Source organism: Caretta caretta, chromosome 3, assembly GCF_965140235.1.
Source record: "Caretta caretta isolate rCarCar2 chromosome 3, rCarCar1.hap1, whole genome shotgun sequence".
NCBI lineage: Eukaryota > Metazoa > Chordata > Testudines > Cheloniidae > Caretta > Caretta caretta.
In genome coordinates, this window is record NC_134208.1 from 48,375,684 (window position 1) to 48,388,075 (window position 12,392).

The 12,392-nt window shown below is 41.8% G+C and overlaps 1 protein-coding gene across 16 annotated transcripts in view; it reads right to left on the reverse strand.

Moving 5' to 3' along the window:
• The window catches only part of DST (dystonin), a 485,843-nt gene that overhangs the window by 225,748 nt on the left and 247,703 nt on the right, over positions 1–12,392 (reverse strand). For all 16 annotated transcript variants that reach the window (XM_048845229.2, XM_075126480.1, XM_048845239.2 and 13 more), the window contains one exon: positions 8,962–9,128. In XM_048845229.2, the coding sequence (XP_048701186.2) occupies positions 8,962–9,128 (167 nt within the window). The remainder of the gene's footprint in view (positions 1–8,961; positions 9,129–12,392) is intronic.

The window sequence follows — 12,392 nt, forward strand, 5'->3', positions numbered from 1 at the left end:
CTTAACCCTTTACAGGTGAAAGGGTTTTTCCTCTGGCCAGGAGGGATTTTAAAGGTGTTTACCCTTCATATTTATGACAGGGAACTATTTCCTAGACAGCTCTAGAACACTCTTACAAGATCCATGTATCATAAAGAACAGTTACTTACCCTACAGACACTGTGGTTCTTGCAGAAGTCAGTGTGGATCCCCCGGAGGTGTGCATGCACCTCAGACACATGAGATTTGGGGGTGGGGGCTGAATAGCAGCATCTGGAGGGATTGAACATGTGCCCTGTGGTTCCATGTGCTTTCGTTCAAGGGCATAAAGGGTAGGGTGGCCAGACCCACTCCCTTCAGTTCCCTTGCAATTCAAATTTCTGAGGATTCCTAAAAAGCAGGGGAGGGCAGCTCATGGGATCCATACTGACTGTGACATCTCGAAGAACCACAGTTACTGTAGGGTTAGTAATTCTTCTCTCTTCTCCAAGTGTGTGTCAGTGTGGCTCTCTGTGAAGGTGACTGCCAAGCAGCATCCTCTCTGGATGGTGGGATGGAGGAGCATCAACTGTATCAGTCAAACAGAGATTGAAATACCACTGTACCTGGCAGCAGACTTAGATACCAGGTCGAAGGCATAATGATTAACAAAGGTCAGTAGGTTGCTCCAAATCACTGCTTTACCCAACTCCGATAGTGTCACATTCCAGAAGGATGCTGACAATGCTACTTGTGCCCTGATGGAATGCGTTTTGACGATTGGAGGGAGGGGCTCACCAGCCAGTTAATAACTGGGGGAGACCCAGAACGTAATCCATTTAGAGATTCTCTGTGACAAGATGGCTTCGTCTTTCAACAAGTTGGATATAGTCATAAAGAAGCAGGGAGACAATCTGAAAGGTTTAGTCTTGTCATTGTAATAGAACAAGGCTCTGGAAACATACAAAGTATGTAGCTTCTTCTCTCCTAGCAACAAATGCAGGTTTGAGAAGAAGACTGGAAGGCTAATTGTTTAATTTAGGTGAAACTCTGACACCAATATTCATAGATGAATTTAGGATGTATTCTCAGAACTCCCTTATTACTATGAAAGGAGATGTAAGGTGGTCCAATCATAAGGGCTTACAGCTCACTGACGCTCTGTGTGCAGAGATCTTGAGGAAGGGAGACCTCTGTCCCTCCCTGGCTCTGCAGGAAAGAGCTAAAGGTAGAGAAGCGCTGTATATGATATTGCTGCTTGAGATTGTATTGGTGTTGGTGATGTTAATGTAAATAAAATCACAGGAAGCTGTCACTCCACAGACAGAGTCCAGGGACAGGGATGGAGTGCGCCCCATTAAACTAATAAACCTGCCTAATATGTGACTTGGGAGCTCATTATTTTAAAATCCTAATTGTAGGTTTAAAATCAGAAAGAATGTTCAAAGTATTTTGAAACCCTATATTTTAACCAAATCAAGAGAAACTAGTCATAAAAATTTTCCAAGTACTAGTCCAAGTAAAAATAAATACTCTAGTATTTTACAGAGGCAGCATACAATCCAATGGCTGGAAGCTGAAGTTAGACAAATTCAGACTGGAAATAAGGTGTAAATTTTTAACAGTGAGAATTCTCCATCACTGACAACTTTTAAATCAAGATTGGATGTTTTTCTAAAAGACCTGTTCCAGGAATAATTTTGGGGAAATTCTGTGGCCCGTGTTATATAGGAAATCAAACTGGATGACCACAGTGATCCCTTCTGGCCTGGGAATAAGTTTTGGTTTGTACTTAGGTATTACAATGATGGGTGCTAAGGAAAATACTATCGATAGACTTACAGACAATACTGACATGAACATTCAGTCTTACACATTACAATAATATTCTTAACTCTGAGCCACAAGATATAGGAACGAAGAAACTGTCATAACACATCAAACCAGTGAAGCATCTAGTCCAGTGCTGCATCTCTGAAATGGAGTAGTACCTGAGATCTTAGTAGAACGGGGTGGGCAAACTACGGCCCGCGGGCCAGATCCGGCCCCTCAGGGCTTTGGGTCCGGCCCACGGGATAGCCCCGCATGGTGCTGCAGGCCCTGCGCCGCTCTCAGAAGCGACCGGTACCATGTCCCTGGGGCCGCGGGGAGGGGCAAAGGGCTCCCTGCATTGCCCTTGCCTCCAGGCACCGCCCCCTGCAGCTCCCATTGGCCAGGAACGGGGAACTGTGGCCAATGGGAGCTTCGGAGCAGGTACCTGGAGGCGTGGCAAGGACAGCGCGCGGAGCCCTGTGCTCCCTCCTCCCCCAGGGGCCGCACAGGGACGTGGTTCCAGCCGCTTCCCAGAGTGACACAGCATGGGGCCAGGGCAGACAGGCAGGGAGCCTGCCCTGGCTGCAGTACAAGCCGCTGCCACCCTGGAGCCCGAACCTCTCCTGCACCCCGCCCCCCAACTCCCTGCCCTAAGCCCCCTGCCTGCACCTCGCACCCCTCCTGCACCCCAACTCCCTGCCCTGAGCACCTTGTCGCATCCGCATCCGTCCTGCATCCCAACCCCCTGCCCTAAGCTCCCTTCCATAGTCGGCACCCCTCCTGCACCCCTGCCCTGAGCCCCCTCCTGCACTCCGCACCCTTCCTGCACCCCGCACCCCTCCTGCACCCCAACCCCCTTCCCTGAGCCCCCTCATACACCCCACACCCCTCCTCTGCCCTAATCTCTTGCCCTGAGCCCGTTCCTGCACCCCCTCCCACACCCCGCACTCCCTCCCGCACCCCAACCCCCTGCCCCGGCCCTGCATACAATTTCCCCACCCAGATGTGGCCCTTGGCCCAAAAAGTTTGCCCATCCCTGTTGTAGAAGGTACAGCAAACCTCGTAATGGACCTGCCCATTTGGGAAGCGTCTTCCTAACCTTAGGCAGTGAGTGGTTGGGTTATGCCATAAAGCATGAGGGTTCACAGCCCATGGTCTTTGTTTTTGGTACATGATATAGCCATGGATTTTATCTTTGACCATATAAAGTCTAATTCTTTTCTGAATCCTACTAAACCCTTGGCCTCACTGAGACCTTGAGCCAGTATATTCCACAGGTTCACTGTGTGTTTGTGTAAAGGTTTTTCCTTTTGTCAGTTGTTGTCTTCCTTTGTACTGTAAAAAGAAAAAAACCTTCCTACAAACATCCATGCTATTCATTACTTCATTTACCTCTATCACGTTCTCTCTTATTCATCTCTTCCTTAAACTAAATAGTCCTAATCTTTTCAGAGTCTCCTCATATGGAAGTCTGATGTACATCTTTGGATGTCCCCTGCTTCTTGGTATCGTTTCTGAGATGCGGTGATCAGATCACAGTATAGCAGGTGATGATGCACCATCCATTCACATAATGCCCATACAGTATTTTCAGAAATATTTCCTGTCCTATTCTTTAGACATCCTCACACTTTGTTTACTGTTAAGACTACCAGTGGGCATAGAAGTGATGCTTTCACTGTGCTAAACACAAGGGCACTTGGGTCTTTTTCCAAACTGGCTACAATTAATTTAGAGCCCAGCAATATACATGACCTGTTCAGATTACACTTTCCGTTCTGCATTTCTCTACATTTACCAGAACAGTATTTCAGAAACCAGTGTGATATCAGGAGTTCCACCTTTGTTAGCAACCCAAACATTTAAGAGTGAATAACCATAACAGTTAGACATAGACACAGCAGTATTGGTTAAACATGGAAGTCGCAACATTATCAACTTAACCATCAAGTGGCAGCCTTGTTAAAGCTGCAGCTATCTTCCAAAATACAGAAATCTAAGTTAAAACAAAATAGCTTAAATGCTGAGCTATATCATATTTACTCAGGTAATACATTAAAAGTAAGAATGTTTGCCCACTTAAGTATTTTTAAAATCTTTCTTAAAACTCTTTTTCTTTTCCCAAACTGCACAATATTAACTGTCAGGCCTTTAATTCCATCTGAGCTATGAAGGGTAATTATAAAAAAAATAGTCTGAGAATACAAAATGAACTAAAAAATTGAGATTTTCTTTTTTTAAAAAGAAGGTAACAATAAATTATGAGTTAGAAAATGGCAAGCAGAAACTAGAAGATACAAATAATCTTTTTTTTATTTTAAACTTAACCCCCAAGCATTTTGAGGCTTGACACTATGTAATATTTAGTTTCTTTTCAAATCATCCCCTCAAGCTGCTCAGCATGTTATTGCACATTCTGGCACCACTCTTTGTACCTTCAAGGAACGCATTCATGTCAGTGCCTGATCACCTGCAACATGTTTTAACATTACTGTGGTGCCGTGTGCACTGTTGTCCTGTAGCTTAGCTTGTAACAACACTTGCCTGGCAAGCTTCTGCTTCATAGAGTTGAAAATGCTCGCTATAGAACAAGGCTTGAATTTAGAAGATTCAGCCTGTTAAATGCTTTATCCCACTTTGAAATCAGCAGCAAACTGGTTTTGAAAGAATATACAGAAATATTTCAAAACAAAGTCATATGGCACATGTAAACTGATCCCACCCTCTCTATCTAGCATTTGTTCTTTGTAATATCTTACTCCTACTTCCTTTCTGAAGATGTTCACAGCTGCAGCTTGTATTACTCTGTTCCCTGTGTGAACTACTCAGTGTAAATAAGTTTCTCCTAGATACCTTCTGTGTATGGTCCTTGTTGGCTTCAGTTCCTTTTATTTTGTGATAGCCACTTTCCCTATGCCCACCAAAATTTTATATGCCCTATTTATGAACCTTGCTAAGGGCTTATTAATATCTTTCCATTCTCTTCTATGGCCTTTGATCAGACCCTAACGCTTCTTTCCTAATTTTATATAAACCTATTTTTATTAACTCCTCCTTATAGATGCAATCCCTGGAGCTCTTCTCATTCTTTTTCCCTCTTCAATAGCATTTCCAATCCTTCAAGATCCTTCCTGTAATGTCATGCCAAGAATTGTGCACAATACCCAGGTGTAGTCTCCTAAACCCTTTGTGTAGCACCACAGTGATCTTCTTTCCTGCATGGTCTATTTCCTTGTTTATAAATCCCAGGGTTCTGTTTGCTTTTCTAGTTGCCACCAGACAGTGAGTTGATTAATTTATGTTTAACCAGACTCTCTTCCTAACCAGTATCTTTTCATTTCATATGATGGGTAAAATTCATCCCTGAGCTGTGGGAAATCACAAGGCCCATGCATCACTTCAGTCTCACATAAACCTTCAAAACATAGCTTACGTGGTACATAGGTCTGGCCTCCTGCATAGGGACGAATTTCACCCTAAATGCTTCATAGGGCTTTAAACTGATCCTCAGCAACTCAGGGTGAGTTTCATGTGTTTGTGTATATCTATGAGCATTGTACATATTTGACTGTCTCTCTCTATACTCTTTATCTCACTTTTGTTCTTAAACTGTAGGATGTTCAGGTTAGGGACCGTGTCTGTGTCTTCCCATGTATTTGTACAGCACCTAGCACAAAGGGGCCACGATGGTAACAGAAGTTTCCAGGCGCTCATGCAAGATAAATCTTCAATAAAATTATGATTATGTACACATAGTTCCGTTGGATATTTCTTTAAATTTTTACCATTCAGTGTTACTTTTGTAACTGAAATTTAGCTTTGATTTTAGACATATACATTTATTAGCCATACTGTAAATCCATAATTTATTCTATTAGCCCTTGTGTGACAGAACACATCTTGAAATGGAACAAGTATAATCCTGCCTTTTTATAGACAATATACTCAAGCAAATAACACACATCTTCAACCAAAAACTTAAAAACAAAAAGTCCAATTATAAAACTGTACAGGACACTGAAATATCCCAGAGCTTCATGGGAAACAATAAGCGAATTTTACAAAAGTACCAGATTACACATTCATGTAAATTTGGGGAGGTTCAAATAAAAAATAACTACAAAGGAGCTGTATTTTAAAATGCATGCCCAGCTAATAAACACTGCAAAGTTCAATGTTAAACTAATCAATGGCCTAATTTGGGAGATATTTGATATGTCTATTTTTAAAAAAATCATAAGAGTACTACTTACAAAAACAAGGCCCAAATCCTGCAACAGCATCCACGTAGGTGGCTCTTATACTCATACGTATCCCTAATTCTAATAATTCTAATTCTTTATTAATTCTAATAAAACTTAGCTATATCTCTAAAGTAACAAGACAATTTTTGACCTTCAATTTCCACTAAGACTATATGGAGATTTACATCAAAGATTTGTTCCACTATATTTAGGAGGCAAAGAAGACACCCTGGCGCCCTTCACAGAGGCAGTAAACAGACAGCACTTTTACTTCATGAAAGGGGGGTCTCCACCAGGCTTGGCTGCAAATGCAGAAAAGAACTTTGGGGAGAAAAACTTCTTTAGCCAAGAGAATAACTCCTTAATAAAGTTTAGTCTCTAGAAAGCCTGTTATGATTTTGTTTTATATGTAATCATTTGTTTCCAATACTTTTACTCATCATTACTTGAATCTCTATTTCTTTGATTATAAACTTAGAGCTGATCCACAGCAGGCAGAGACAAGACTGCTGAATATTAAGGGCAGATGATGGTGAGTTGCTTCACAACCCTGGGTACCCTTGAGGAGCATCATACCTGATTCCTCCTCCACCACATTCCTGATAGAAAACCTGAGCCAGTGCCTGGAAAAAATGCAAGTAAGCTGTTCCAGGAAAAAGACTGGCATAGCTCGCTTTTCCCATGGAGCATAGGAGCAGAAAGGACCTGAATCACAATTTGGTCTCTGCCCTACTCCTGTTGCAGCACAGCTATGTACTGCACCCTACTCGGCCTGCATTGCAACGTCTTAGAAATCACTGCTTGGCCTCTCTGTTGGCAATGCCTAACTTTCAGCTGGCAGCCACTCTATTATTGAGTTTCAACAGACTTCCCTGAAATTGTGTATTTAGAAGCTCCAGTATATATTTGGGAAAAACGTTCATCTCCTGTGAATAATAACACAGAATGACATTATAGGATATTTATTTTAATGCTTTAAAATACAGAGTGAAAGAGGTGCAGAGCTCATTGAAGTCAGTGGCAAAAATCCCATTGGCTTCAGTGGGAGCAGGAATAGGTCCCACAAGTGTAACAACCCTCTTAGCAACAAAATTAGTCCCATAAACACTCCTGGGAAGGGCATGTATATGGGTAGACACAGTATGTCTGAATATAGGAGGAGCATAGCATAAAGGGAAAATAGCTGAAAAAGGACAGTGCAATAAAACTCTGCATATGTCCAAGGGACTCCAAAAATGGAGTAATTTGCTTTATGTAATGTATGTGTGACAAAGGCCCTTGTTCCCCCATTCTCAACTGAAACCCTGTGACTAAAGGAAAATGCTGACCCTGGAGCCAGAGGCAGCCCTCCACCAAAATAGGAAAAAGTTGCTTTACCACTGCAATGTATTTTTCAAGTTTTTAACCATTTATTAATCAAACTGTATCACAGCTAATAATTAATAAGCTGTGGAGGCTGAAATGTTGTTCAATAGCACTGGTGATGTGAGACTTGGAAGAAGATCCTGGAAGTATTTTCCATTTTACAAAATTTGCTGTTCTGTTTCTTTAAACTCCTCCCTTTCAGCCCTATTTCATTCCTCTCCCACTCGTTGGGTCTTCCAGTATCTCTGAGATTTTTTTGTTCTTTTCTCATACATGCTCAGGCCATGCATGTTCTTCTTACTGCTCTATCCTGCCTGATTCATTTGCTCTAAAAGTCATTCAGGGCAGCTTTTTTATGGTTATTTCCCTCTACCTTTCCAATGTTACTAAAAGAAATAGAGAGAAATGCATGATTTATGCAGTTCCTTCTGACTATCTACTTGAATGGAAGTAACACTCAGAAAATAACTCTGTCCATAGCCCTTTTAAAACTATTTCCTGGTTGAGTGTCATCTAGTCAGTACAAAATCCCCCTGAATTAGATTATGTGTCTCAGGCCTTGTCTACACTACGGGGGGAGACTGACCTAAGTTACACAACTTCAGCTACGTGAATAACGTAGCTGAAGTTGACGTACTTAGATCTACTTATTGTGGGGTCCACACTACGCTATGTCAACGAGAGACGCTCTCCCGTCAACTCCTCTTGCACTTCTCATTCAGGTGGAAGTACAGTACAGCGATCTGCATTGGATTTAGCGGGTCTTCACTAGATCCGCTAAATCAATCACGGATGCATCAACTGCCGCACGTCAATCCCCCGGTAAATGCAGACAAGCTCTCTGCTTGGGAGTCTTATGAACAAGGAAGTTATGAACAGATGTGAATGCTTAACACCACACGACTTGTCACACATTGCTAAATGGAGGGGAAACCTGGCTAGATGGGAGATGGTGGCCTCAGAGGTTTCTTATATGGCAAAAGGGGCCCCTGGGATGATGAAGGTTGAGAACGAATGCATTATGGGCTATATGGGCATTCTTTTGAGTATATTTGGTGGGGTCTCATGGTATATTTTCAGGTAGGCTGGTTGGAATTAACACTGCTCTGAGAAAGATGTGTCTCTTGGCTACCGAAGGGAGGGATTTCCCAAGAGAACTCATAGTTAGGGCTTGTCTACACTACCAAGCGGGGTCGATCTAAGATACGCAACTTTGGTCGATGTACTTAGATCTACTTACCACAGCGTCTTCACTGCGGTAAGTCGACGGCTGACGCTCTCCTGTCGACTCCACTTGCACTTCTCATTCTGGTGGAGTACCGGAGTCGACAGGAGAGCACTCAGCAGTCAATTTATCACGTCTATACTAGACACAATACATCGACCCCCGCTGGATCAATCGAAGCCTGCCGATCCGGCGGATAGCGTAGACAAGCCCTTAGTCTCCACATCTGTAGTATTACCGCAAGACAAAAGCCACAGAGCCCATTTTCTGCTGGATGGCCTCTTCATGTATATTAAAATGCCCAAATAAATATTTCCAGGTGTGTAAAGATAAAAACAAAGTAAACTGTGCAATTACCTGTATTTATGAATGATGGCGTTAAATAATTTTCCATCTCGCCAGCAGGTAGTGAAATTTTCACAACGGATTCCAGAATAACCCTCAGTTGTCTGCTGTGTCCACAGGAGTAGCCTCTCTTTAGCAGACATATCCTCTGACTGTCCAGTAACATGGATGTCAGATATCTAAAACATAATGAATATAAATATAATAAATCCATTTATTAAGGACTAAAAAAAGATTGAAAATATTACAGAAGAAACTCTCAACCGTTCCTTATTATGGATATTTCTACTGTGCATCTTTGGGTCAGGAGAAGGGTACAAAATGTATACCACACTTTTATTTCAGTTAAAATTGTTATGTATCTTTGCTGTCTTCATTATGAAATATACAATTATTAGACTCACAATCTTCTAAACTACTAAATCATCAACATCTGAATTTCTTTTGACAATATAATATCCTTGTTTTGAACTTTTATTAGAAATTGTTATATAAGACAAATTATCCCAAAACAATATTAATTTTGACATTATATAGGTAACATGAACAATATTTAATAGCTCTGTTATAAACAGAGCTGGAATTATAGCCTCTAATGTCCAGGGCTATATATCACTTCAAGACAATAATCCAATCAGATTGAAACCTAACAGTAAGGTTCAAAGTGTAAAATTCTCTACTCTAATAAGCACTTTGGATCTGTTATCCTTACTCTGAATCCAAAGTGCATACATTCCACTTTTACGTTGCCCACTGATATATAGTAACTAACTGTTCTGTATGTGAGATATGTGCAATATGGAATATAAATGTGTATAATACACAGTAGTATATCGATCAGAGAGTGTGGATCAGAGAATTTTTCCCCAAATCTGGGAGATTTGTTTTTGTACTATCTGAAAATAATTAGTTTAGGGATGGCTTTTGACAGGCAGCACCAAAACCACACAAAAAAACCCCAAAAACCTGTGCTTTTTACATTTAAAAAAATATTTTGTACTACAAAAATCTTTGCATGCTGAAATTTTAAAAATTGGTTTAATTAGTCTCTAATGGAGCCTAACCCCTGTGCAAAGAAAATGATCAGTGCATAAATACACAAGAAGGTCATGAAAATAATTAATTTCTTTTCTCCCACGAGGAAAAGTAGCTAGTGAAGCACAGCACCCAAGAGACATCTCCCCAGTCTGCATATGGAACATGTGTATAGCAAAACTGCAGGATGGATCAGAGAGGATAAAAGCCTATATATAGGATATTGTATACAGTACTGTATACTTTGTCACTTCTGAACTTTGATTTTATGTTAATCTTGCTCATATAATAACATCTTGATATTATTAAGAATATTCCAATCATATGAAAAGAAACAACATATTCTGGTGCTCAAATACCATGGTTGTAGCCACCATAAAAGAACCTAAATACAGTAGATTTGGATGTAATACCAAATGAACTCCATTCATTTTCACCAATGGCCTTCAGGGCATGGTTGTGGGAAAGTCCACCCTAAGAGGAGAGCAGAAGCCATACACAACACTACGATGGAGAGCCGAATGACAGAATCAATTTGGGGAGGAAGGGAGGAAAAGGAAGAGGCTTAGCCATGGAGATGCACAAAGGCCTGGTCTACATGAAAAGGTTAGGCTGACCCAGCTACGTGGCTATGGAGTGTGAAAAATCCACACTCTTGAGCAACATACGCTAAGCTGACCTAACCCACAGTGTAGACAGTGCTAGGTCAATGGAAGAATTATTCCCTCAACCTAGCTGCTGCATCTCAGGGAGGTGGAGTACCTACCCATCCTGCTGGCATAGGTAGTATCTACACTGAAGTGCTACAGCAGCACAGCTGCAGCACTGTAGCTGGGCCACTGTAGCATTTCAAGTGTAGACAAGCCCTAATTCAAACACATCTATTCAAGTGCAACCCAGAGAGTTGCATTAATGGTGTCAGACTAGGTGATCACACTGGTTTCTTCTAAATTCAAGGATGTGTCCTGGATAGCTAGCCTCTGCCAAGAGGGCACCTATGGAACCTGCTGCAAACTGAAATTTTCTTCTTTCAGTGGAACCACAGTGGTGGTAGAAACAAGTATGTGGCTTTCCCAGAAACATTACTAAATTAACACAGAACAATGGATGTACCAAGCGCTTGGAGCTAGGCTAATGGGAGGGGAAGGGGCATTTAATCATAATGTGATATTAATGATGAAGTTAGTGAAGAGTGGCTCCCACAATGTATTGTTTGATTTTTTTGTTTTACACACTCTTTACTTTAAGTGCAAGATGTGAATTTACAAGTATTGATTTAAACATTAAATTATAGGTTCATTTAGTTCCAGTAAAAACTTAATTTAGATTATTCCCTAATCAAAGTATCCACCAAATTGCACTGTGTAGCCAGCTGGTCAGATAAATATAAAAGATCATCACAATGATACTGTTTTACTTTATGTAAGCGACAGATACAGGTATCAAATACAGATCAGATACAGGTAGAAAGCAAACAGTACTTCTGTGCAAAGCCAGTGCTCGGCATAAGCAGACTAAGTGAAAGGGGGAAAAGGCTTCAGCTGCTCCCCGCTACCAGAGCCTTTCACTACAGTGAGGAAAGACTCCGGCAGTGGGAAAGGCAGCTGGGAAAGGCTGAGCCTTTGCTCTGGCTGGAGGAGGCAGCAGGGACTTCCCCATCTATCAATCACCCTGATATCTGCTGGGAGAGCAATACAGCGGTGCACAGACAATCCAGGACGTTTTTGGAAAATGTAGGGGACAATTTCCTGGTGCAAGTGCTGGAGGAACCAACTGGGGCAGAGCTCTTCTTGACCTGCTGCTCACAAACCGGAAAGAATTAGTAGGGGAAACAAAAGTGGGATGGGAACCTGGGAGGCAGTGACCATGAGATGGTCGAGTTCAGGATCCTGACACAAGGAAGAAAAGAAAGCAGCAGAATACGGACCCTGGACTTCAGAAAAGCAGACTTTGACTCCTTCAGGAAACTGATGGGCAGGATCCCCTGGGAGAATAACAGGAGGGGGAAAGGAGTCCAGGAGAGCTGGCTGTATTTTAAAGAATACTTATTGAGGTTACAGGGACAAACCATCCCGATGTATAGAAAGAAGAGTAAATATGGCAGGTGACCAGACTGGCTTAACAGTGAAATCCTTGCTGATCTTAAACACAAAAAAGAAGCTTACAAGAAGTGGAAGACTGGACAAATGACCAGGGATGAGTATAAAAATATTGCTCAGGCGTGCAGGAGTGAAATCAGGAAGGCCAAATCACACCTGGAGTTGCAGCTAGCAAGAGATGTTAAGAGTAACAAGAAGGGTTTCTTCAGGTATGTTAACAACAAGAAGAAAGTCAAGGAAAGTGTGGGCCCCTTCCTGAATGAGGGAGGCAACCTAGTGACAGAGGATGTGGAAAAAGCATATGTACTC